Genomic DNA, 27951 nt, shown 5'->3' on the forward strand with positions numbered 1-27951 from the left:
AATACCTTCGATAAATTTTGAAGGTATTTTAATATTTTTATATTTTTTTGAATTATTATTTTAATATTTTTATTAGATTCTAATATCTTCTAATATCAATCAACATGGGATTTGCGTGAGAGTGGTTTTTGGTTGTCGCAATATCCACTAAAAATCCTTGAACACATGCGTCCATTTATTTAGTGGAAATTTATCAAATTGCAAAGAGATGAGCTCTTTAATATTTTACCCATCTGTTTTGAATTATAGTTGATAAGCAAGGTATATTTTGGTAAACTTATCTTTATTTTAACAGGTACACTTAGGGCCTGTTTGGAAACTTGGATTTTGAAGTATGGATTTATAAAATCTTGGATACTAACCAAATCCACTGGATTATTTAAAGACCAAGATATCAAAAATCTAGAAAACCAAAATCATGGAAATGTGGCTTACTTTTCCATGAACCCATTTTCTTGAAAAAAAAAAATAAAAAATCTGGAAAACCAAAATCATAAAAATGTGGCTTACTTTTCCATGATCCCATTTCTTTGAAAAAAAAGGAGGTTGTAGTTTGTATAAAGCCGAGGCTCTAAACAATCAAATTTGAACCTACCTTCAAATAGCGTCAAGAAATGTGGTTTCAATATTAGAAATTTCTGATTAACCTTAAAATATAATTTTAACTTTAATTATAAAATTTAAAACTTCAAAAATAGTGTAAATTGAACATATCTATGAAAATTCGAATAACTTAAAAATTAATGGTCAAAAAATATAATACAAGATCCGCTTTTCTAAAAATTAAAATCTATTTTTTTCTCAAGTTCATACATCTTGATGTCGAGATGGTCAATTTGAAGATGTTTGAGCATCAAAACAACTTCTTCTAGTGAAATTTTTGAGGTAGGCTCTTATTTGATTGTTTAGAGCCTAGGCTCTATACAAACTTTCCCCAAAAAAAAAAGAAAAAACCTGATTTTTTTTTTGCATTTCCACGCTCACTTTTCCACGTCGTCACTCATTTTAATTTCATGACTATAAAACCTCTCTCTCTCTAGCCCACTCCACGCCGCAGCCCGTGCTCTCTCTCTCTAACCAGGTAACTTCTTGTGGCCCTTCTCTCTCTAAGCCTTCTCACATGCCACAGTCTCTTCTCACTCCCATTCTCTCTCTAACCACAATCTCTTCTACCTCCCATTTTCTCTCTAACCAGGCCACGGCCTCTGCTCTCTCTAAGCCCTTTCTCTCAACCACAAACTCTCTCTCTCTAAGCCTACAATCTCTTCTCTCTCTTACCAGATGCCTCCCTCTCTCTAAGCCCCATCTCTGTCATTCTGTAGGGTTTTACTTTTATCTCGCTTTTAGTTTTTACAGGGCTTTGTATATTTTTTGGACATATACAGGTTTGTTCAATCTCTACGCATACAAATAAGTTTGTAATTAGGGATTCATTGCATTTTCTTATCCTTTGAATTGTAATTTATACCCTATTTTAGTAGTTCTAGATCCATGCCTTTTGCCCTCATTTAGATCATCGTTTGATTGTGTTTTCTTGACATTGTAATTGATTATTGTTTGAATTAGATCATAAGGTCATATTGCCCAAATTTCATTGATGATTTCATTCAATATTTTGAGCATATGTTGCGGTTTTTGGATGATTTGGTTCAATATATTTGACGCATATGTTGCTGTTTTTCTATTATAGATTGGTTCATACTTTATAGTTTTAAGGAAATGAGAATTGGAAAAGACCAAAGTTAGAGAAATGTGTAACTCTCTCTCTAGATTTTTATTTGTGTTTGAGTGACAGAGAGAAAAACCCCTTTTCCTTCTCTCTAGATTTTGATTGATTGATTTTCATCCCTTCATTGATAGTAGATAAGAATTGAGAAATACCCATTTTTAGAAAGACAAAATTCAGTAATAATGGAAATAAAAATTGAGATAGACCCAAGCTAGGAAAGCAGAGAACAGAGGAGATAGAAAGGACTTTGATGAGGCTATCAACCTAGTGCCTTGAGTGAATTATTTAGCTATCATATTTTGCTTCTTTTAATTGTTTGGAGCTTCATGTTTCAAGGTCTCTCATGTTTTCTTTCCAAGTAAAGTAAGCATGAGATATCATTATTCTTATGAGGAATGATCTCACGTATTTTAGAACATGGTATTGCACTGATAAGAGCCTAAAACTGCAGGATTGAGAACCTACCTCAGTGTACAGAAGTGGATTCTACTGGATAACTGGTTCACCTGATTTCGTTTTAAGTATTCTTGGTTTGAGTTTTTTCACTTGTTTACTTCTTTTGATTTTTTATTTGTGGTAGGGAGAACTGGCCCCAAGTACACAAAAGATGGACTCCCTCCCATTTGATGGTTTGGGCGTTCTCTCTCTTTTTGAGGGAGGAAACATGGGATGGCCTTACATAATTGTGATGATGATAATCAAGGTTATAGTTTTTAGCCCCGTCATTTAGTTAAGGACTTGGTTTCTATGTGCCCACATATTGTAGAAATGCCGGCTTGACAGTAAAAATATTTTTTAAATATAATTTTGATCCTAATTTTTAGAGAATATATAATCTTTAACATGGATATCATGAATATGAAAAAATAAAAAAAAATTTAAAAAATTAAAAAGTAAAAATAATAACATTTGGGCCGTTAATTACAATTGTTTTTAGATGGACCACCCATTTGCATCCATCTTTAAGATGGATGCTTTATACCTTTGGACCACATATTATAGAAATGCTGTAGAAATACGGTCCAGCCCGCATGAAACTATTTTCCTTTAGTTAACCATTGACCCTGTGGCTGATTTTTATTGCCACTCGATTTAAATCCATCCTTGCATACTATAATACTAGAGCTAAGCTTCCTACTTTAGAGAGCTAGGTGTTTTAGAAAGTTCTCACCTTTTTATATTCTGAATCTTCTTAATCTCCTGATGCACTTCTTATAACATATGATATTTACTTATTTGGTTCTTTATACATTGGTGTCGTGAAAACTGAAGGTTGTGTCAGTTGTGTTAGTAATATAAGTCGCAGTTGGCAATCCATGTCCTGAAATTTTGTTTACACGATAGAATAATTTTAAATTCATTGAAGAGATATTTAGGTTTATTGAGAAAATACTTCCTTCTTTCCAATTGAAGTTGTAAGATGTCAGAGACATGTCCAAGGGGCTCATGGATCTGATATATAAGACTGATCAGATTGTACGCATGAGTGACAATGTGATAAAATATAGTTTTAGGAGCCACAAAATAAGTTATTGTGTTCCTGATCAATGTTAGAATGTAAGGATCCATTTTGTTTGATTTTCTTAAGCTCTAGGTTAGTAGATACTGCCCCATCATTGCGTTTAAAAAAATAAAAATAAAAAGAAAAGAAAGAAAAAAAGCTTGTCAATGTCAATTTCATTATTCATCTCATTTTTGCTTAAGACTTGGTAATTACAGAGCGGTTGCCATGATAATGGTGTTACAGGGATTAGGGTAACTGGTTGAGGTTCAAAGTAAATACTCTTTGTATCGCACAAACTCATTGGCTTTGAACTTTAATGTCCAAACACTTGGAAGGTTCTTAAGCTTCTTAGAAGGTTCTTAAGCTTCATAACTATTGAATTATGTTCATGATTTGCATGAGACATGGTGTATATTTGGATTAATTTCCTGATTTTTTTAAGGATAGCTGTAAAATTGGATGTAAATAACAATAGTTTCAATCAAAATGCTATGAGTTGTTGTGGAATGTATCCCTTCACTACATAAGGATTGCCTTGTTAACTCTTGTGAGAAGAAAAATGACTCCCCACCCCACCCCACCTCCCTTCTGTTTAGTTCCTGCTAGTGCCCCCCACCCCAAGGGCCCCTTTTCACATACACATAACACTGAAACCTGAAATGCCTTATTATTGTGACTGTTATTAATATTGTGCATCTCCGTTCCAATTTGGATGCATTTGGATTTTATTATAATGTCTTCTTTATTATTCGTACTTTATTGTTAAGTTTCCCATTTGATGTTTACCTTTGTTTCTTATCTTCTTGCGAGTTATTTAAGTTCTATGTAGCTTTTAAGAATGAATTGTCTAAAAATGTGGTTTAATGAGTGATAGATGTCTAACAACCATGGGGAAAATGTTTGCATTAATGAAATGGAAACATAAGAGGACGATGAACTTGATATGTTAACCATGCTTATGTTGGTAGTTGCAACTACATGTGCTGCAGCTGCGGCCTGGTATCATACAAGTTACATAGATAGAGAACCAAATGTGGATAAGGATCTAGGAAGAAACAAATGCATAAATGAAATCATTAACGCATCAGATGTACTTTAAGGTTGTGTATTTAAATACAACCTTGTCCTCATCTTAGTTTAAACACAACCTTTATTTGGACAACTACAACTTGCCCTGGTGAACCACATTAAAATTGGTGTTGTAGTTTGTCACTCTAATTTTCTCTCATGACTAAGTTTTTCCATCACTAGTTTATTTTCTTAAATTGTTGCACACGATCCTTGAGCTTATTGTTGGATTATCGATTTTACATGTTTGGTATTGAGTGTGTGATATTCGGTGATCGGTTGAATTGGAGTTTCGGGTATTCGGATCTTCAACAACATCACAAAAAGAAAAGTTCTCCCAAGCATTGTGTAGAGAGGCCTTACAAAATTATAATAAGTGTCATCCATGTTTTTTTAGTGTGTAAAAGCACAAAAATAAATGAATCTTTACTCACCCATTCGATTCAATAAAAACCCCCCAAAAACACCATCAACAACATCAAAACCCTAACACTGACAAAAAGCAGAAAATGGGCCAAAAAATCGAGTAAATTTTTCTCATACCTAGCAAGATTAATGGAGAGAAAGGGGGCTTCCGGCTCTGCAAAAAATGGGCCAACAATGAAGTCCAAAATGATGCAGTGAAGATTGAGGCTTGGTTTAATGCCTTCTGAGCTTCACTTGGTTGTGATGGCAAGGCAGAATGGAGAACAGAAGCTCGGTGACTTCTCCAATTATGACGGTCGAGAGAGAAGGGTATGAATCGTTTCATCAGTCGGGGATGCATTTCTACATTTGAGTCCCCCAAGTTATAAAGCAATGGATACAAATGGACGGTCTATCTAAAAACAGTAGAAACTGACGGTCCAAATATTTTCTTTATAAAACTATTATTTTAAAAATTGTAATTCTTTTTTGCCTCTAAATCAATTGTTTTTTACCATCAAGTGAACACATATTATGTGTGGTTTAAACAAATTTTAGATGGTTAAAATCTTAGATGTTTGGTAAAATTATCTAATTGGTTTTGTAATGTTTTAGTGCTTCTATCCTACCTCAAATGAAGCAATCTATCCTAACTTTAGTTGGTAAAATAAAGATAAAATACTGTAGGGCCCTTCGCACTTCCTCCTTCGATCTTAGTTTAAACACAACCTTATTTTAGTAGGGCCCTAAGTGTAGTTAAAATACATCTGATGCGTTAATGATTTCATTTATGTATTTGTTTCTTCCTAGGTCCCTATCCACATTTGGTTCTTTATCTATGTAACTTGTATGATAACATGAATGAAATCATTAACGCATCAGATGTATTTTAACAATTACACTTAGGGCCCTACTAAAATAAGGTTGTGTTTAAACTAAGATTGAAGGAGGGAGTGGAGAGGGCCCTACAATATTTTATCTTTATTTTAGCAACTACACTTAGGGTACATTGCTTCATTTGAGGTAGGATAGAAGCACTAAAACATTACAAAACCAATTAGATAATTTTACCAAACATCTAAGATTTTAACCATCTAAAATTTGTTTAAACCACACATAGTGTGTGTTCACTTGATGGTAAAAAACAATTGATTTAGAGGCAAAAAAGAATTACAATTTTTAAAATAATAGTTTTATAAAGAAAATATTTAGACCGTTAGTTTCTACTGTTTTTAGATAGACCGTCCATTTGTATCCATTGTTTTATAACTTGGAGGACTCTAATGTAGAAATGCATCCCCGACTGATGAAATGATTCATACCCTTTTCTCTCGACCGTCATAGTTGGAGAAATCACCGAGCTTCTGTTCTTTTGCCTTGCCATCACAACCAAGTGAAGCTTAGAAGGCATTAAACCAAACCTCAATCTTCACTGCATCATTTTGGGCTTCGTTGTTGGCCCATTTTTTGTAGAGCCGGAAGCCCCCTTTCTCTCGATTAATCTTGTCAAGTATGGGAAAAATTTAATCGATTTTTGGCCCATTTTCTGATGTTGTTGATGGTGTTTTTGGGGGTTTTTTATTGAATCGAATGGGTGAGTAAAGATTGGTTTATCTTTGTGCTTTTACACAATAAAAAAACATGAATGCCACTTATTATAATTTTGTGAGGCCTCTCTACACAATGCTTGGGAGAACTTTTCTTTTTGTGATGTTGTTGAAGATCCAAATACCCGAAACTCCAATTCAACTGATCACCGAATATCACATACTCAATACCAAATATGTAAAATCGATAATCCAACAATAAACTCAAGGATCGTGTACAACAATTTAAGAAAATAAACAAAAACTTAGTCATGAGAGAAAATTAGAGAGACAAATCACAACGCCAATTTTAACGTGGTTCACCCTGTAGGGCTACGTCCACAGGCAAGCCGGCAAGTATTCCACTATCAAAAAGAGAAATTTACAAGGGGATACAGAGTTACCTCAAAAGGAAAAAAATGATGAAAAAATATCTTGAAAAGACCTTCCTTGTGATCATCCAAAAGAACACGATTTACCCCACTTCACTTCAGATGACCCAAGAACATGAGCAATACAAGCTCTTACTATTTCTCCCAAAAATAGGACAAGAAAAACCATCTTCACCTCCTTCTCTTTCTCAACCTAACCCAAAGAAGCCCTAGCCCCTTTTAGAGAGAGAGAGGAACTCAAAAGAAGAACCGTGTTTTTCAAAAAAACCCCTTTGTTATGGCTTTTATACAAGTCACGTAATTACAGTGACCAAAAAAGCCCCAAAACAAATGATAAAAGACAAGCATACAAAAGGTTATTTTTATATCACAATTCAACATTTGTTTCCTTTAGTTGTTCTTGGTTATTGAATATAGAATGCTTGAGAAATCTTAAGTGAGATAATTTCCGTTTTAGTGGGGATAGCAAAATTTGTCTTAATGGATTGTAGCATGTTTTATGACTTATTTGATGATCCATAATTTCTTGGCTTTATATGGATACGTTTTCTTCGTTCTGGGACTATTAGAAGTTGAAAATTTTTCCTTGTTGATTTTTGATTAAATAGAATGGTTTTTAAATCCCTTCTTTTTGGTGCTGGCTTTACCATATGAATATTATCATTTGATTGGATTCCACGTAGGAATTCTCTTTGCAGTTTATTCAGAAAAAAAAGATGCTCTCTGTAGTGATGCTGGTCGCAACAGTTTTGATATCCAGGGATTGATGAATCATATGTATTTCTCAATAGTTTTTTTAATGCTTTATTTTTTTAAGTGCATTTTGGTTATTTGTATTCTACAGAATTCACAATAGAAAGAGCTATCAGGTCAAGTCAATGAGTCTTGCCATTTTTTCTTTCTAATTTTATAGTTTAGAAAACTCACATGCTGGTATACATATTAAACCTGTACAATTTGCACGTGCATAGGCTAATGACGCAGCTTCGAAGATATTCCACATTGTTCTATCTCCTATACACCTCATGGATCAAGTTTTCTTAGAGGACATAGAATAATACAACCTATGCAATAGTTTAATTTCATTATGATTATAAGACTGAAAAACAACCTATGCTAAGTGTACTTTGGACTTCATGGCAATTTTATATTTAACTTCTTAAGTCTCTAATGAGATGTAGTATGGATGTAGAGAGAGAGAGAGAGAGAGAGAGAGAGACAACGTGAGAGAGAGAATATCATAACTCGATTCTAAAATGATAAAACAGAAATGATCGAAACTATCTAATTTATTTCTCATATAGGTGATTACTTCTTACCAAAAAATCTTTTTGATTGGCCGTATATTACTTTGGAATCATCAACTTATGAAATGAACAACTGAACTGGTTTAATGGCAAACAACCATATCCTGATTTTCAACTTAGTGGAGCCAAACAGGGCATTTTTCAAATACTGGGCTCTCCCAATAGCCAGCCAAACAACATTGTTTTTAAAATCAGGTTTTGCATATACTAGAATATGCATAACCAGTTTTTGAGGCATATCCAGGATATGCATATCCAAGGACCCAAATGACCAATTAGATAATAAAAATAGAAAGGAGGGGTTTAGTGTCGTAATATTAAAATTTGAAAAAAGTTTATGTAGTGTTGAGGTTCCAAACAATCAAATTCAAGGCCACCTCAAAATTTTCACTAGAAAATGTTGTTTTGATACCCAAATATCTTCAAATTGTTCATCTTGACATCAAGATGCACGGACATGAGAAAAAAATGGATTTCAAGTTTTGGAAATAGTGCATCTTGTAATGCATTTTTGGATCGTTAATTTTCAAGATTTTCATAGATTTACTTGATCTACACAATTTTTGAAGCTTTAAATTTTATAATTAAAGATAGAAATCTATTTTAAGGCAATCAGAAAGATTTTCAATATTGAAACCACATTTCTTGAAACCATCTGAAGGTGTGTTTTACTTGTGTTTACAGCCTAGGCTCTATACAAACTACACCCTTGCAATAAATATCCCTTTTCCTTCCTCTATTTCTCACCTTTCTCGTTTTCACTTTTCACCCTCCACCCTCTGCTCTGTGAGACAGAGAGCAAGCGCTCCCTCCCCTCCCCCAACCCCAACCCAAGTGAACCCACAAAGTCGAATCTTTGTGAAGCTGTGACATCGTGAAGCCTGATAATCTTCAACCCTAATCTCTCTGTGAAGTCTGATCACTGTTGGTTTATATCTATCGGGTATGATTAAGCATTTTCGTGGTGTGTTCTTTCTTCTTTCTTTTTTCTTTTTCTGCTCTCTTCTGTGTGTAAATTTTCTCTCTTCTGCCCTCTCTCTTTCCCTTCCTCTCTCTAGGTCATGGTATACTCAAAATATATGTTATTTTAATCATCTATAGTATAAAACTATCATCTAAAGAGTAAGTAAATATCTTTTATCTCTCTCTAAGTCCCTGATATTCAGAATATGTGTTATTTCAATTATACATGGATCCCATAAATTGTCACCTAAAGAATCAGTAAATCTCTGTTTTAGTGTATTCAAGAGTGTAAAATATTGAATAACCTAAATAAAGAGTGTAAAATCTCAATGTCTTTTTTCCTGTGTGAAATCCTTGTATAAAAACAGAAAATTCTATGTTCATTATCAAGAAACAGGAAAGCTCGTGCGAAAAGAGTATAATCTTTGTGAAAACAGTAAACTAATCTAATTTTATAAAGAATAAATGAATCTTTGGTTTTTTAAAAACCACACTGTAAAATCTGTGTCTCTATCACTGGTTGAAATTGATGTGAAACTAGTAATATCCGTTGTTGATCAAATTCATTCATAAAATAGTAAATATCTGTTATATATGTCAATTTTGTTATTTTTTTTTTTCATATTTGTACACAAAACTGAGGAAAAAGAACTAAAGAAAGACTAAGTAAAGCACCAAAGGCATAGTCCCTTTTTCTCCACAAGTGCTGAATTATTGCTTGCTTTTTTCTTTCTCCTTGCATTTTTATTTTATTTTATTGCGTGATACGTCCAAGTTATCAGTGGGCACCATCTTCTAGCAAGAGATTTTACATAACATCCGAGGAGAACTCACTCCATGTATTATGATGAATTACATAGTTTTATTTCTAAGTAGGAGTTTAGTCATGATTTTGTGGAGTGGTTTGTTTGTGATTATTAACATCATTGATCATGGAAATTTAGAATCTAGAGAGATTTGCTTCAAGTTAAATGCTCATGGATGAGCATCACTCTGAAGTGCAAGAGTTACCTAGATGTTTGGCTTTTGTGCTCATTTTATTTGGGTTTGTGTTTTCTTATTCATTTCAGAGATGTGGTTGAATGGTTAGTATCTGTTCCCATCTGTGGTTATTCAATGTTGGGTTAGAAAAAATCTTTTGGCAAGCAATTAAAATAGTAGAGGACTAGCATAATGTTCTTGAATGTTAGAAATTCCGCTTAAGCTTAGAAGGGAAACATTATCACAGAAGTTTGATTAAGTCATAGTATGAAGTTGGTGCAACAGTTTTACCATATTCTCCATCGATCTATTATTGTTTCATTTTCTCTGATGCACTTGAGGTTAGCATTTTCAGTTTGGTAGCCATTCTGTTTCTTTCCACTTTGTGGTTCACATGGAAAGTTTCAACATACAAGTGAGAAAGGAGAAGAGTGAGAAGAAAAGAAATGGAAATCTTCTTCTATCCTATTTTATTTTACGAGTTCTCTTTTTGGTATGTATTGTATTGTCTTTTCCTCCTCTTCATTTTGATTGGTTGAGAAAATAAATTGAATGTTAATATGGACATGTTTTAATTCTATGTAATAAAAGTTTATTGAGTGTACTTACTTTCTCCTACTTATTATTAAAATGCAATCTCATGTGAAGCTCTGTTGATTTCTTTTTCCTTTTAATTTCTCACTATGGGTTCTCTATTTTAAGGGATTGTATATTATGAGACTATTTATTTGGGTACAAGGAGCTCACGATCACTTTTGGCCATTGGATGTGAAATCTAATAGATGAGCGTGTCACAACATTCAAGAAATTTTTTTTGGACTTTGTGCCCGCCCAAACAATGGCACATCCTCAATCATTGGATTTCATATCGAAAGCTTAATGATGATTGTGACCACCCTATATCAAAAGTAAATGGTCTCATTGTGAGCATGTCCTTTGAATTCATTGAATGTCTTATGATTGGAGGGTGAGAGGTGGAACTCAACAAAAAAGAGATGCTTCTTTAGTTTTGAGTTAAAATGAGTCATTTGTTGTTTTTTTCGTTTTATGTGTGTTTTTGAGAGAGAGAATTGAGACTTCTTCATTAATCAAAGAATACTTCTTCATTGTTGGGCTAAATTGGGAGGTGACTCTCTCTCTCTCTCCTCCCCCCTACCCCCATGCATGTGTGTGTGTGTGTGTGTGTGATCATGAACTTCTAATCGGGAGATGTAGTGAAAATCTAGCATAAGTTGAAATTTTGGATCTAATAATGGGGTTTTGAGACTTGAACGTGTAAGAAAATTGAGGTAGGGAGCGGATTTCTGCCTCCATTTTATTTTCTGTTGTAGTGAACAATACTTGGGTGACTATTGTAGCCCCTTGCCAAGTACTGTAGAACTTGGGGAGTCTCCCTGAATAGCACCGGAATGAGTTTGTACAGTACTCGGCATTCCACCAATTTGATTGGAAGTACTCGCCTTGGAACCCTGCCAAGGCCAAGTAACTCGGCCTCTGAGTTGGCTTGGCTAAGTTCTCGAGTACTACTATAAGGCCCTTTTGATGTCAATGATATATCATTGAAATAATTTCTGACATTTAATAAAAAGATAATTGAAATTCGGTTAGCTTGCTTTGATTATCATGATGTTCACTCATAACATGCCTGTTGATTAGTGGGATAGTGTGGAACTCTTGAATTTGTCTAAACTCATGCAAATGAATGGACTTCTTGTTAACATTGTTTAATTTTTGCCTCTCTCTCTATCCCATTACTTGCAGGAACAGTTCTGCTTGTGTGGGAAATTTTATTCTAGAAAATGGTGGAGCTACTCTTTGAGGACATCTTTACTTTGACAAAGTTGAACCCAGATGGAAAGAAGTTCGATAAAGGTATACATTTTTTGTCTTTCCACATTTACATATTCTACTGTATTGAATATTTCATGGTTTTTAGTAGGAAATATGCGATCTTCAAAGTATATATATTCCGCCCTATTGATTTTTTTATCTGGTTTAGTGGTAAACATGCTACCTCGAAAGTATAACTTTGAAATAAATAGTGTTCATGGAAAATCACCAAAAGCCATGTCAATTACATGCCTGTGGCTTTTGGTCTGGTGGTGTAACTTCTAGTTTGGGTGAGCAGGTATAATGTTTTTAGTTGTCCCTCACACACACCAAACTTGCATTCTCTAAAAAAATTGCTCTTATTTTAGTGAGTTTTATATTTGATTGATGTAAACTTTGTAATTAAATAGCCTGTGCATAGAAAGTAGAAATCAATGTATGAAGTGCTTGCAGTAAATTACATGACAGCAAGAATGCAAGTCAACCAAAAAAATGATGTAACCGGTGATAATTCCTATAGGCACCCTATTAGTGTGAATCATGCCTTATTTATCAACTTAAAATCACATGAATGGTCAAAGGTTCAATTTTTTTGCATCGAATCTATTCTTTTCATCTTTCAATTTTGCAGTTCTTGTGTGATGGTCATTGCTAGTAAAATATGATGCATTATTCAGAGGAAGACCGTCAAAACAATTGTTGAGACTGTTGATTGATATTATAGTTGCTATAACCTTGTTGGATTTGATAAAAAAATTGAAATCGGTAACTTTCAAAGGAGGTAGGGCTCAGGTTACTTCTTTCTGGTTTTTTGTTTTTTGTTTTTATTTTTATTTTATTTGGTGGTGTCGAGAGGTCTTGATGAAGTTAAAGTGAACTTTAGGGTTAATAATAAAGGGTTTAATGGATGCTAAAGTTATTGAACTTTAACAGTCCGGCAAGATACATGAATGAAGGGCTCTTAGGTTGGTTTTGAAATAGAAAAGATTGAGGATTGAAAATATATTGTTAGGTTCTGTTATGGGCTGAATTTCCTAGGGTTCGAAAGAACTTCTGGAATGATGGAGGTAGAGTTTTCATAGGGTTTTGGTGAAATGGTGGGATATGAATAGTAAGGAGAGAATGGTTAAAGGAAGAAGAAGGTTTTAACTTGTATAAGGAGTCAAAGACCTTATTCTACTTAGGAGGCATAGAATTGTATTGGCATCAACACTAACCAAAATGCTTTCAACTAAATCAATCATAAGCAAACCTTTTCTCAACTCAAGCTCTATCATCGTTGGCCTTGGGCTTACATCTTCATTTATAGATGTAGGAACCTCCTATCTTCCTTAACTTGGAATTTAGTCAGTAAAAAATCATGCCTTTCCTATATCAAGGAACTACATCCTTTATATTTTTGGGAGCTAGACCCTTTACAAAATTAGGAAGTTAATTTATGGAACACTTCTAACAACAAATGAGAAATAACTGACTTTCTAAAACAAAATCGAAGTTTCAAACTTTCTTATTTAATTCCAATATTCCTAATAAAAATTTCGGTTGCTTGTCAACAAAGATTTGAGGGCTGAAACATCAATATTGTTAAAAAGACCTAGAGATATAGCCATGGATCTCCGAGAGACCTTCAAATTTTAGATCCGAATCACCTGAAATGGGCATCCATGTGTAAAGTTATACCTTTAAAAAGGAGTTTGCGTCACGTTTATCAAGGTTTTGGGGCTTGGATGCCTAGTGGGCACCTTTTACTTGAGGATCCTCAAACCTTATAGGGCTGTAACCCTATGCTGGTCTCGCCAACGCAGGTTGCTGGGAGGGGTGAGCTGGAAACAGTCTTTACCTTTGGCTTTTATGCACAAAGTGGCCATTCTCAGGACTCGAACCTGCGCTCTTGTGCTGGCTACCCGAGCCTTTTACTGCCACACCAAGTGACGGCCTCTAGGGTCCCCAATCCTATCAATCAATCTATCTATCTATCTATCTATCTACCTATATATATATATATATATATATATATATATATATATATATATATATATATATATATATATATATATATATATATATATATATATATATATATATATTCATATGCTATACACAATTACATATAATGCATGTGATATCTAATAAATTATATGTTTTATATAACATGTGTATAAAAATTGAAGAACTGAATTATAGAATCCAAAGTTTGAGAATAATTAAGTAGATGTTGAAACACATTCAGTTGATTTATGATCCGAGATGTTTTGGATGAATTTTGAGTTTTAAATCAGCCCAAATATCTCCTTGTAACCTCCCTTGATATTCCAAATATACCCACCCAAGGGAATGCTAGTTGTCCCCCTTAACACTGAGAGCTTTGATTGTGTACCGTTTTTTAGTGTTATAGTGAGGAGACCTGTACATAGTGAGCTCGAGAGAGCTTGATATATTTAGTCAATAATCCACGAGAAAGGAGAAATTGAGGAAGGTGTTACTCATAAAATTAGAGCTTGGTGGACGAAATGGAGATGCATTTTTGGATTCTCATGTGATCGTCGCATACCAATGAAACTGAAAGGGGAAGTTTATAGGCCGGACGGTTGTAAGACCAGCCATAATTTATGGGATGGAATGTTGGGTTATCAAGAAACAACATATTATAGAATGAGTATAGTTGAGATCATTGTTCAAATAAATGGTCCACCCAACGCCTAGGCATTGAAAGGATCTTATGGTGCATGCCTAGGCCTCGATGGCCCTCCCTGAACGTCAATACCTTGGTGCCAGCCCTGGCGATCTAAGTGGGTGCACTGTGCCCAGTCCTTGGTAGGCACCTAGGTATTGGGCCCTTTTTTTTGAGATTAAAGTAATCCCAAGGGCACTTGGGTCATTTTGGCCAACTAATTTTACATAAATGACTATGGGGATATTCTTTTTTTTTTACCATCGTATGCCTCCACAGGGGCGACTATGGGGATATTCTAAACTGCCAAAGTGAAAAACATTTCAAATCTAAGCCCTCAAATTGATTGATTTTGAGATATCTTTGAATTGAAAAGGAATCTATGTTTGAAGAAGCATCCAAAAGCGTACTCTTCACTTTCGGAATTTCTTTTAGGTTATTGGTGAAGGTTTTTGAAGACTTTTGCGAGGTGAGTTCTAGCTTGAAAGATATATAAACATTGAAGAACAAAGACCGGGCAAAAAGTTGGTTTACAATCAATATTTGAGATTTCTTTTTTCAGATTTTAGATGGCTTCCTTGCGGTCTAATAGGAGTTGGGATTAGGGATGGAAGTATTATGTTAACCAGGATAAAAAAGACTACACAAAGTTATGTGCAATTTTTGTGTACTTTTTTGAATCCCGGGATAAATAAATTTAAGAAACATCTTGCCAGTATTAGAGGAAATATTGCCCCATGTGAAAAGTTCCCGATCTTGTAAAGAACAAGAATTTTGACTACATGGAAAACTGAAATAAAAGATTAACAAAGGAGAAGGATATAGAATAAATGCAGAATTGAGGGTTGGCGTTAATATTTTTGATGATGAAAAACATTGATGAGGATGATGAAGGGGGAGAGGAGGTGGGCTAGGTGGCAGTATCTCAGAGTTCTAAGAGGCATTAAATAAAAGGGCCCTTTGATTTTGTTTTTTACACCTAACTCGAAGACTGCAGTTGAGAAAGTGAAAGGGTAAGGGGAAGAAGCGACACTAGAAAAGAGATAAAGAAGGAAAATCGAGGCTAAGTAATTTAGTATATTGCTAGTTGGTTTTATCATGCTGTCATTTCTTTTAATAATGCTCGTTTAAGTGGCTTCCATACAATGTTAATGCAATTGGCCAATTTGGGCTAGGGTTGAATGGCCCAACCCCTTATGAGATTTCAAAGCCACTATTGAAGAAAGAGGTAGAACGCACTACAAATGGGTGGCTCACTTTGGGGTTTACATGAGGATGGGTGGGCGCAGTTTAGGGTTTCTAGAATGACTGATGCTTGCCCTTTGATTTTTTTTTTTTACACCAAACACGAAGTCTGCGGTTGAGAAAGTGAAAGGGTAAGGGGAAGAAGCGACACTAGAAAAGAGATATAAGAAGGAAAATTGAGGCTGGGTAATTTAGTATATTGCTAGTTGGTTTTATCATGCTGACATTTCTTTTAATAATGCTCGTTTAAGTGGCTTCGATACAATGTTGATGCAATTGGCCAATTTGGGCCAGGGTTGAATGGCCCAACCCCTTATGAGATTTTAGAGTCACTATTGAAGAAAGAGGTAGAACACACTAAGGATTGGTGGCTCACTTCGGGGTTTACATGAGGATGGGTGGGCGCAGTTCAGGGTTTCCATAATGATTGGTGCATGAAGTGATATGAGGGGGAATATCATGAACCTATTGGTGAATTGTCCCTTTGCTATAGTATTTTGACTTCCATTGAGGCTTTTGAAGAGGTTCAAATGTGTATTATATATTATCTTTAATTGATAAGGGCATTGAGGTTGGGGAGGAGCATATAATTCATTGGCGACTTGTCTAGTGTTAAAGGACACTTTCGAAGGCTAAGGAGGTCACAAAGTTCACATTCAGCCACACTATTACCCTTAACATGATATACAAGTTTACCAAAAAGGAGGAGCTAGTGAGGCCTGTGGTCATCAGTTTGCTACTACTCACCTGAGTGGCTGAGTCTTAAGAGCATATATAGCAAGAGGATCCCATTGAGATCTATGTTCACTTCATAGGATTGGAATGGTTTAGGTGGTCTAGAGAGTTTTTTGATTTGGGATGAACCACTCACTAGCAGTTTTCTACCCTTGGTCGAGGTCTTACTCTTGGCTGATGCTCACAAGCCCTCTATGGGCCTTATATATGATATATTAGAAGGAGCTAAGGAGGAGATGGCAGAGAATTTGGGCAACATGATGAGGCCAAGTATGGCCCAATTTGGGAAATTGTAAATGAAAGTGGAATGGGCAGCTTTATAGATCATTTGCATGTAGTTGGATACTATTTGAGCCCAAAGTTCTTTTATGCTGACCTAGATATGGAGAGGAAATATACAATCATGGATGGATTTAGTGAGTGCCTTGAGAGATTAGTTCTCAACACTGAAATCCAAGATAAAATGTCCATTTGAACTCATTTTGTATAAGTGTGCTTGAAGTCGTTCAGAAAAGAAATCGCAGTGAGACGAAGGACAAATTAGATCCAGGTAAAATATATTTCATTTGGAAATGTTTTTTTGAGTTCCTAATGACTAATGTTGTATCTTAAATTTGCTAAACTTCTATATGAATTATGACAATGTTAAATTAATTATGGAAATTGCACCCAAATTGCAGCCTGCATGGGAGTGGTGCTCCAAACATGTAGAGATTGCTATTTGGGTTTGAGTTTAATAACTAGCTCTGCTAGTTGTGAGAGGAATTGGAGTTTGTTTGAGATGTCATTTTAGTTCTTTTTTTGTTTAGTTCGTTTCTTTTTTAGTTGTTTTTGAAAAAGTTAGTTAGAATACACATAAATGAAAAAATACGAAATTAACACAAATATTTACATATATGTGCTTTTGAACAACACATATATGCAATTTTCTAAAGACTTTTCACCTCGGGGCGCCCGCCCAATGCCTAGTCGCTAGGCGTCGGGCCGACCGCCTTGCGTTTTATGAAACATTGACTGAGGATGAGGATGTTGAGATGGATGAGTGGCAAGTGAAGGCAGGATAAAATTAAAAAAGAATACATTTGAGGGTCCTTAAGGTTAGCTCCAATAGGCAAGAAAATGAGAGAAAGTAGATATAGCTGGTCTAGGCATGTGCAATGTTGACCTAGAACAACACCGGTTAGGAAGGATGATTTATTTTAGGTGGAAGACTCTAGGCAAGGGGAAGGCCCCAAAGGATATAGATAGAAGTATTGGAAAAACATATGTTGACTTATGATTTGACTGAGCGTATGGCTTTTTGATAACACGGAATGGTGGAACGGGTTTCGTGTGGCTGGTCCCAAATAGTTGGGATAAAGCTTAGATGATGATGATGACGACAGGAGAATTACATAGACCCTCCACCTTGCATTTTCTACACATAGATACCCGATACCCCCGATACTTTTTTATTCACACCATAAACCTTTTTATTTTGTCATTTTGGATGAAAATACCCTATTTAGTCAAATACATAAAATTTCAAGTTTAAGGCCAATTCATCCTTGGGGAAAGTTCTTGGAGCCGAGGTCAGTCAGGTCCTCCAAGGGTTGAACCTGCCTTAAATTTAAATTATTTTTATTTTTAATTTTTTGATCTTTAAATTTTTAATCTTTAATTTTTTAATTTTTTGTGTTTGACTGATAGGGGTATTTTTATCCAAAATTACCTAACAACTTCACCTTGGGCAGTCAATGCAAAAAGAGAATAGTAACAAGTTTTATGATTTGAATACAGGGGATTTTATGTGTAGGAAGTTTGTGGAAGGGTGATCCATGTAATTTTCTCTTAATATGATGGGTGGGGTGCCCGCTCAAACACCTCAATTGGTATGCAATTTAATGTGTGCATTTCTTAAGTGTAACTTCATACAGATCTGCCTTAATGATGAGTTAGTTTATCATCATATCTTACGCTTGGTATGCAATTTAATGTGTGCATTTCTTAAACTGTAACTTCATACAGATATGCCTTAATGATGCATTAGTTTATCATTATATTCTAATGTTGCATATGTTTTCTCTTGGATATGTATGCTAGGTATTTTATGTAACTTGATGCATGCTTAGTCAATATAGAATTTAGAGTTACACATTTGGTGTCTTAATATTATATTTGATACATTCACAATTTAATATATTATAAAAAAAAAAGTTTCCGTATATATGTGTTCATCTTTCTCTGCCTTTGATGCACTTATAAGTAAATGTTATTCGAGTATCGAATTTATTGTGCTAGTAGTTGAATGTCGTCTGCGAGTGTAGTCCCCATTTTGTGAAAATTGAGTTGGAGGTTGATTTTGGGAGATCTCAAAATTTGATTAGCATGCTAGTTTGTACAAGCAATTTTCTTTAACTAATATCTATCTTTTCTTTATCATGTTATGTTCCTCTCGTATATCTTATGAGCTGAGGCTTTTGAAAATACTGCCTTTCAGTTTCCCGAATTGAAGCACGCAGCGAGCAGTTTGATATGTTCATGCAGTTAGATGTTAATACAGAGGTATATCCTCTTAATGTGGGTGACAAATTTACAATGGTGCTGGCTCCAACTCTGAGCTTGGATGGGACACCTGATACTGGTTACTTTACTCAGGTATATGCATCTGCATTTCACCTTCTTTGATATGTCAATCCTTCGCTTGATATATTCCTCAACGCACAACTATATGCTCTAGTGGGCTTAACTATAGCTTGTATGTCGCTTGGGAAAGACGCGAGGGCAGCATCGACAGGGGGGCAGAATAGAGTCGACAGAGGAAAGGCCTACATCGGGTGACACCTGTACGGCGGTGGCTCGTCCACCAAAAGGTAATACAACCAAGGGGCTTGATTCCGGCGGGATCATCACGATCGCCGACGAAGCAGTAGGAGAGAGAGGGGGTCCTCAAGAAGCTCCTCCGTAGGAGGACACGCGTCCAGGGGGGCCGCCTCAGCAGGACACGCCATCGACAAGGGTTGTACCAAGGCAGTACAGGTGACGGTGGAGTTGGCATCCTTTGGGGCCTGTGATGGGTCACACCCTCCCGATGGCGCTGTCTTGACAGGGCACGCGTCCACCGAGTAGATAGCCACTCCTGCAGGGGCACACGTGTGAGACCCATCGACCTGGGTAGAGGGGTATGATGCCAACGGCTGGGAGAGAGCGAGATCAGTCGGGTCTTGGATGTAGCCCGAGACCCGACCACTGAGCTCGTCGATATTGGAATAAGATGGGCTCGGGTCGAGGGAGAGCCCAAAGGAAGACACACTTCCTTGCCCAACCTTTGCGTAGAGGCGAAGGATGCTACCGGGGGATGGGTCAAGGTACCTGGCTCACACGAATTCGGGTCGACGTTCAGACGTCTGTCGGTGGCCGTCGTCTTTTCTTGTGTTGACGACGTTTCCTGGTCACCTTCGTCTAGCCTTCCATCTGGGCTTTAGGGAAGAAACCTTGGGGGTTGTTGTGCAGGAAAAACCGGGAAGGGGGAGAAGAGTAGGACCAAGATAGATGGATGGGGTAGAAGTGGTTATGGACCTCTAACCAAATAATCTTGGGAAGGGCGAGGGGGTCTAAGAGTTCAACAAGATCTCGAATCACACCTTTGGGTAGAGTTTCAAGGGAGATCCAATGGATAGAAATCAAGAACCCACATTCGGAAGCCAGGCGCCTGAAAGTTTTTGGGCACCAGGCATGAAGAGGTATATGGCGAAAGGTGACCCAAACCTTTTGCTTCTTGACTGAGCCATCTAGCGGGGACCATTGTCGAAGGTGAGGGTGCACGGATCTTGAAGCGCTGCAGTAGCCTCATGGACGGTCAGGAACGAGAAGAGGATATCTCCACAGGATAGATTTTGCGAACACTGGTCGATTTTGCGAACACTGGTCTATATCCTTGCACAACATAAAAGGAATAGTGAGAGTTTGTGGTAGTGTAAGGTCAAATTTCAGTTAGCTCATACTTCACAAACTTTATTTGGGTTCTAGGTCCATTATGTAAAATTCCAATTGTTGCTCGCTTCTCACTTTATTCTTTACATCTTTGTATTTCACATTATTACACCTTTAGCCTGTGTCAACCTGCACCTTGTTTTTTGTGTGTGCCATCACTATGACCTGTATCAACATTTCTTGACTGTCCTTTGAAACATTATCCATTTCTTAAATACATGTTCATGTTTCAAAATGTTAGAACCTTGGTTCCATCCTAAAGTCCTATTGACATTTTTGACATTAAAGGTCCTTGGCATTTCTTTGAAACTGTTAAACATCTTGTAAGTCTGTCACTTTTCATGGAAAGTAGGAAGAGATGCTGTTTATACTTCCTATACATGTCAGACTTTCTGTTGGAACTTGGATAAATTAACTGGTGTTCCCATCTTTCTTTGAACTTTATGGATTTTTAATCTACACAAACTTTAATTTATTGATCTATTTTCCCAATTGGCCATTTTAGCTGTCATGTGGGACACCTGAACAGGTGTTTTGCTTCTTCTTTATCTTTTTCAATAGATCACTATTTCTTTAGATCCAGGAGGTTCATTAGTTCAATTTAGATGAGGAATATCGTTTTCAATAGATCACTTTGGAGTATAATGCAAGTCTTTACGCATTTTATGCACCATTTGTCCTCTTTCTGATTTGTATTTTGTAAAGTTCGGCTCCTCATTTGATTGGTAAATTTTGGAGTTGCGCTCTGAACATTATGTCCTGGACTAAGAGTTCCATATCAGTAGGCTGCTAGGTACTTCTTATGTGTACTTTTTTGTGATAATGCTCAAAAATACCTTTTTGAAGAGCCCCTTGGTACTTGTCAAAATACCTTTTTGAAGAGCCGCTTGGTACTTCTCAAAATACCTTTTTGAAGAGCCACTTAGTTTTCACACTTTTTTATTTCTTATTGGGGAAAAAATGTTTTCTCATTAAATATCTCCTGTCAAGGTTGGTATATTTTTACTTAAACATACAATTAAAGTTGTCTTTGATTTTCTCAAGCATAAACACGTGCACATAGTCGCATGATTAATTTCCTCTTCAGTGAAGATGAAGTATTTTTGGGATTAGTCCTGATTACATGTAACTGTTCTCATGAACTGTTCACCACAATTAACTAGGAAATAAGGTTATTTTTTATTTGTTCTCATGAACTGTTCACCACAATTAACTAGGAAATAAGGCTATTTTTTATTGTTCAAAATAAAATTTTAAACCTCTGCAAGAAATACATACTAGAAAACTGGATGACAAGATTAATAAGATTGTTAACCTTTTCTTCAAAAGAATATATTGATTAATGAGAAAGCACCGCAAAGAGAAGATTGTATGTTAAATGCTAACAAGGCTAAAGCAAGAACAACACCACAAGAAACTTAGGCAAAAAAAGACAAAATCCGAGTTGTGCACTTCAAGTCAATGTTGGTCAGTGCATAATGCTCTCGCAATGCCAATCCCATTGCGTCACATTGTAGTTGGCTCTGTAGTAGGTTCAATGATTCAAAAAGCGGACCGCCTAGTGCCTAGGCGGTCCAGAAGGCTTGGGCGCATCGCGCAGGCCTAGGCAGCCAATCTGGGCGGTAGTCCTTGGCGGGCGCTTGGCGCCCAGCCCAAGGTGGCCATCTAGAGCTTGCGCTCCGCCTAAGCGGTACGTAACCTGCCTGGGCAGCCGCCCTGCCTAGAGGCACAATTTTTTATTTATTTTCAAAGTTGATAAAAATTGATCAAAACATCACCCATTGATATTAGATTTAATTGATGTTTTATAAATTGATCAAAACATCACCTGTTGGGGGGTATTTTAGAAGATTTTGAGTCCTTTGAAGCATCTTTGACTGGATATCTTTTTTGGATTTGACTGGGCTGTTCAGGTTCTGGGCACCCGCCTAGGCGTTGGGCGGCCTGGACCTCCCATGCCGCCTAGGACCTGCTTAGCACTTTTTGAAACTATAAGTATGTTGCATACTTTTTATCTCTTGGGACTCTATTGCACTGCTGTTTGCATTTCTTCGCCAGAGGTACCATGCTTTTCATAGGATCTCAACCTTGTAGCCATTTCATCTTCACACTATTTGTCTCCCTCTCTCTATCTATATTTTTAAAAGGATTCAATAATTCATCGAATACTGTCTAATTTGTATCTGGTGCATTCAAAGGCATGCAGTTCTGTTGGATTGGATTATAGGCAAACATTTTGAGACAATGGTAGTGCATTCCATAGATCCTTTTTATGTGGTGTCCTTGGTGTTAATGCACAAGGAACCTTTTTTCTTGTACATATGTGCTAGATGAGCACTTTCTAGCTGCACCTGGACAAATCATTATCTTAGCCATAAAGTTTCTTTGTTATCTAAGTTATGTTTATCTATCTTAAATTTTAAAAATGACTATATTTCTCAAATTATGATTTCACAGACTAATAGATTTGCTTGTGATATTGTCCTAAGGCTAGATCGTAAATAGTGTGTGATGTTTCTGCTATCCAGGGAGGGCGTAAATCACTTGCAGACAAATTTGAGTATGTTATGCATGGAAAGCTGTATAAGATCTCCGAAGATTCTGGAACCAACGTCAAAGTGTAAGTCTTCTGAATATTTTTATATTAAAGCTATAAGATTGTTGCACTAGATTGTTACATTTAAAGTTTGAAATGTGTTGAGTGGTCTAGGAGTTTGGAATTTTCTGTTCTTGGCATAATCTTTAGCCTGCGTGCTGTTTCATTGGCAATTCATGCTAATTTTGAGTTGATTTCATGTGATTCAATTCATTGTGTTGTTATATTTATTATGTACAATAAGTAGGATATGTGAAGTTAAGAAGGGGGGTGGTTGATATATGGTTTGTATATTTGTTTTAACGATTTAGTCTTTACTGAGTGAGTATGTTGCGTTCTATCCGAATTCCCTTTCACTTGTTTTTCTCCTTATTTTGTGCTGTGAACTTATATGAAGTGAATGTATGAAAATACCTTTGGGAAGAATTAAAATAAACCATTGTTAATATTTTCCTTGATGTCAGAGCTTTTCTCTATGCTATTGAATTTCTGAGGCATCAGTACTATTAATTGTGCATATTGTGCTTTTGGACAGCTCAGAAGCATTGTACTTTTTTACTATATTTATATAATAATCATCAACTGATGAATGAATTGTGCAATTTGATCCTTAGAAACTAGTGCATAATATTTTTGAACTCAGAAATCTGTTCGGGCTTTGCTGAGATTCCAAGTTGAGTTTTGGATGATGTTACTCAGTTTGTTTACTGTTATGTGGAACTCAATTTATGGTCATGACTCATGAAACCCTCACTTGATATAAGGAACCAACTGGCCATGGTGTGCTCGCACGCCCACACCTATACTTGGCCAGTAGACAAAAATGGAACACTCATTATATTACAATGGAATGGCTCATGTATCATTCTAAATGATATTTAATATGTAAGCTATCGAGGCCACAAAAATTCGAGGGGCCTTAGCTTATATCCATGTGTAAATATTGTCAAGTTCTTTATGGAGGAGGTCGTCAATCTCAAGATAAATATGTTTTTGGAGTCTCTATGTGTTGTTTTGTGATTTGTGATAATAGTGATCTCAACATGCATAGATGTGATAAAGTAAAACCAAAAAAAAAAAGCCATGCGTATGTGATATAAATACACGCACACACACACACACTGCATAATAGATATGATATTTTGCCTTCTAAACTTTCACAACATCAATTCATCTGCAAAAATGCAAAGGCCTCTAAAGTTTGCTTTTGTGGATTTTAGTCATTTAGCGGAAGTCAGTAATGGGGGGAGACAATGTTATTTCAATTTCTGAGGGTATTGTTCGTAGTTCTTCATAACATAACAGAACTCACATTTTAGATATTTTCCCTTTTTAAAACACCTCTTATCTATTTTGTAAAATAATGTGGCAAAAGGGTATTTCCTAGCAGTGTTCGCAAAACCGGCCAATTTAACCGCTAACCGGCCGGTTAGATCGGAACTGGTCAGCGCTTGGTTTCGGTTTTGGCTGGTTTTTGTGGTCACCCAGTATTTTAAACTTGAAATATAATAATACATCATATTTATATCAAATACGTTGGAATGACGTATTGGTTAGCTTTGACGAGTGGTTTCTATATAAATCGGGGTTCAATTCCTACTGCCAGCATTTTAAAAACCCATGAATTAATTGCTTCAAAAACCATATGCGTTTTTCTTTAAAAAAACCTTGAATTGGTTAAAAAACCATATGCCATTTAGATCCCCATTTACTACTTAGTTGATAAAAATAAAGGTTTATATTATATATAACATAATTTTTTCTTCATTTTCTTTTAAGAAAAAAATGGCATTTTTTTTTAGAAAATATCTTTTTCTTTTAAAAAAAAAGATAAGAAAATATCATTTTTTTAAAAAAAGAAAGATCATTTTCTTTAAAAATAAGTGTTGGTCAAGTCGATTTTTTTAACACTATTTTAATATTCTTTACATTATTGTAAAGATTAAAAAATATTTTGGTCATTGACACTCACTTTTATATTTTCCTATCTTTTTAGAAAATTTTAAAAATACCCTTAGGCACAAATCAACTAGTTAAAATCTATTTTTTCATTAAATTTCAACTTCATTTGAGTGTGTTTTGTTTTAAGCACATTCTTTTATGTTTTTCATATTTTAGTAGATTTTTTTGTGTCTTTTTTATGTTTTTAATTGTTCCGGACTTGCTTGGATAGAGCGGTTGAATTGGCAAGTTTATCGGTTAGGCCAGTTAAATCGCTTCCAGGCTTATGTCGGATTAACCGTTCCGATTCGATTTTGCGAACATTGCTTCCAAGTCATGGTTTAAATCATCGTACTCATTAAGAGTACACATCAGATATATCTATTTTTTTATGTATTTTTTTCTCTTTTGGATATCTTGGTCATTTCCGTAGTGCACTTGGCAATTGACCAACTTAAGTATTTTGGTCATTCCTTTATTATGTTTCTGGTACTATAAGTATTTTTTATTTTAGTAGATGGGTTGATGGTTGTACTAGTTCGTCACTAAGAAATTTCATTACACTGAAATAAACTCGATACTGTACTTTCTGCTCCTGAGCAGCAGAGACATCTGAATTTGTTGGGAATTTGCTGGCAAGTACATTATGAACTACTAGTTCTTTTCTAACTCTTATACATGTTTTCTGCTTTTACTCTCTCTCTCTCCCTCTGTGTGTGTGCGTGCGTGCACACGTGCGTGTCTGTTTGTGGATTGCTCAGTGAATTCAATGTGGTCACTAAATCGCAGTTAAAGATAGTTTTTGCTCCTTAGGGAGTTGCATTAAATGGTCAGATGAGCATGTTGAGATGGTCAACAAAACCTAGATGTTTTAAACTTGTTCCAAATGATCTCTGCCACTTTTATACTTTGAAGCAGTGGTTTTGATATTTATTTTTGCGATTGTGTAGTTGAATATATAGCAATTAGATCTCCTTTTGACTGAAGGCTCATTATGTTTAGCTTTTGTGCAGAGAGATCTATGCATCATTTGGTGGGCTTCTAATGTTATTGAGGGGTGATCCTTCTAATGCGGTTAATTTTGAGCTGGATCAGAGATTGTTTCTTCTGATGAGGAAAGTCTGAGTGGCATATTGTGTTAATATTACAAGCCTTTTGATGATCTTTTAAGATCTGATGGGAATTACTTAATCTTCGTGGGAAGATCTTACTGTATACTAAAGGCATTAGTAGCCTTATGAACTTCTACTATAAGATAGGAAATACTTGATTTTATTTGTACCCCAACTTCGTATCTGTGTTTGGGCGCATGCATGCGCAATTGTGGATGGGTGGTGCATGGTTATATATAGTACCATGTTGCCGCCCTTTAAATACATACTCGAGAAAGAGAAAGTAATGAAAGGAAATCGGGAAATTTGACTACTATTTAGATTTTACTTTTAATTATATAAACTGTAACGAGCATTTAACAAAGATATGAAACCAATTATGGTTCATACAATTTGGGAGAACCTTGTTCAAATTAAAATTTTGGTGACTTCAAATTTTTTATTTTTTTATTTTTCTCGTATTTCGTTTGGTTGATTGGTTTGTAACTATGGGAAATCAATGACTGCCAATGAAAGCATATTAAACAGGTTTGTTGTGCTGGTTAATTTTTTAAACGTTGTCAATAAATTGAGGGGAAATGTTGAATAACACCAATAAGCAGCGTGGCCATTATCCACCTGAAGAGCTTAACAAGTGATGATGAGTCGACTTTTAGTTAATTAGTTAATTTTTGACGGTATGATGCAAAGGTAATAAAAAGTTGGGAAATTATTAGAATATACATTAATTTTTGGCAAATTAGAAAATTGTATGCTTTTCTAAATCTCATGCGTACCTTTTTTTCTCATTTTTCGTGTTTTTTTTTTTTTTTTAGCAAAATAGTAATTGCATTAAAGTACTTTGATGAATTTAACATGTTTTACCGCCCTTAAAGTGCGGTGATTATATTAGACAAGATCTAAAATTAGAGAGTAGAAAAAACATGGAAAAAACAGTAGGAGCTTATGACAGCGAACTCCTGGCATGTGATTGAATCTCGATCTCATGTGCCTACGTGCTCAGAGAAAAAAGCTTCTCTCTCTCTCTCTAGACTTTTAGACTTCTCTTGCACTGGCTCTCTGCTCCTTTTGCAGGCCACAAAGTTTGCTTTTATTGCGACTTGAAGCTTTTCTCTTCTTTTAAGCTTTAGAAGTTTTTGATATAAGCCGTATACTGCAGGGGATCTCAAGCACGTTTATAGAGAAATCAAAAGAGATACCTTTCTCTCTCTAAAACACATGTATTAGCTTTCTCAATCATCTCACTTTTCTTCTCTTACTAACAACTGTAATCTTCTCACTCCATAAACACGATATGTAGATCTCTGAGTCTCTTCTCTCTTCCCTCTCCACCAAGTCGTGATCTCTCTCTCTCTAATTTGGAATGTTGTTAGGCATCTTTGTTTGCTTTCTCTCTAGCCACAGTATCTCTTTACAAGAATTGCTCTATCACGGTCTTTCGAGTGTCATAGTACTCCTAGTCCTCATGGCATTTTAAATGCCTTATAATCTGTGCTAGTCACCATGTACTTAAAGTATTGTGATGCCAATCTATAACCTCTAATTGTCATCACGACACTTTAATACCGTGATGCATAGGGCCTTCATGGTAATACGACTACCGTTGATGCTATTTTGGTCTAAAAATCATCAAAAATGAAAAAAAATATATGAACAAGGTTTGTGAAAGTACAGATTTTTTTTTTTTTTTTTTCTAATTCGTCAAAAGTTAAAGTATATTTTTGATAATTTCTCTAAAATGCTTAATTTAACAAATATGACATGACAGTGAGCTGTTTTTTGGGTTTGTCTTGGCATTCTCTTACACTGAATCTAATTGGTTTTTTTTTTTTTAATTGCTCTATTCCCAGCAAGGTTTGGATCCTTTTCCAACTTTTTAATGAGTTGATTGAGCTCATGGTTTGATGTTTTTCT

General features: G+C 35.6%; 1 protein-coding gene across 21 annotated transcripts in view; it reads left to right on the forward strand.

Moving 5' to 3' along the window:
- LOC18448978 (DNA-directed RNA polymerases II, IV and V subunit 8B) overlaps nucleotides 1-26353 on the forward strand; it is a 31331-nt gene extending 4978 nt beyond the window's left edge. For 2 of the 21 annotated variants that reach the window (XM_088855427.1, XM_088855426.1), the window contains exons 2-5: nucleotides 11697-11807; nucleotides 18896-19053; nucleotides 22917-23008; nucleotides 25939-26353. In XM_088855427.1, coding sequence (XP_088711553.1) covers nucleotides 11735-11807; nucleotides 18896-19053; nucleotides 22917-23008; nucleotides 25939-26050 — 435 coding nt within the window. In that variant the 5' untranslated portion in view covers nucleotides 11697-11734 and the 3' untranslated portion in view covers nucleotides 26051-26353. Of the gene's footprint in view, nucleotides 1-1048; nucleotides 2433-8675; nucleotides 8935-10290; nucleotides 10429-11696; nucleotides 11808-18895; nucleotides 19054-19171; nucleotides 20377-22916; nucleotides 23009-25927 lie in introns of those variants that run through there. The other 19 variants (XM_088855432.1, XM_088855422.1, XR_016047275.1 and 16 more) reach the window with 19 other exon arrangements.
- Nucleotides 26354-27951: the final 1598 nt, after the last annotated feature.

The sequence above is a fragment of the Amborella trichopoda genome, chromosome 13, assembly GCF_054954075.1.
Source record: "Amborella trichopoda isolate Santa Cruz 75 chromosome 13, AtrichopodaSantaCruz75HAP2 v2.0, whole genome shotgun sequence".
NCBI classification, from domain to species: Eukaryota; Viridiplantae; Streptophyta; class Magnoliopsida; order Amborellales; family Amborellaceae; genus Amborella; species Amborella trichopoda.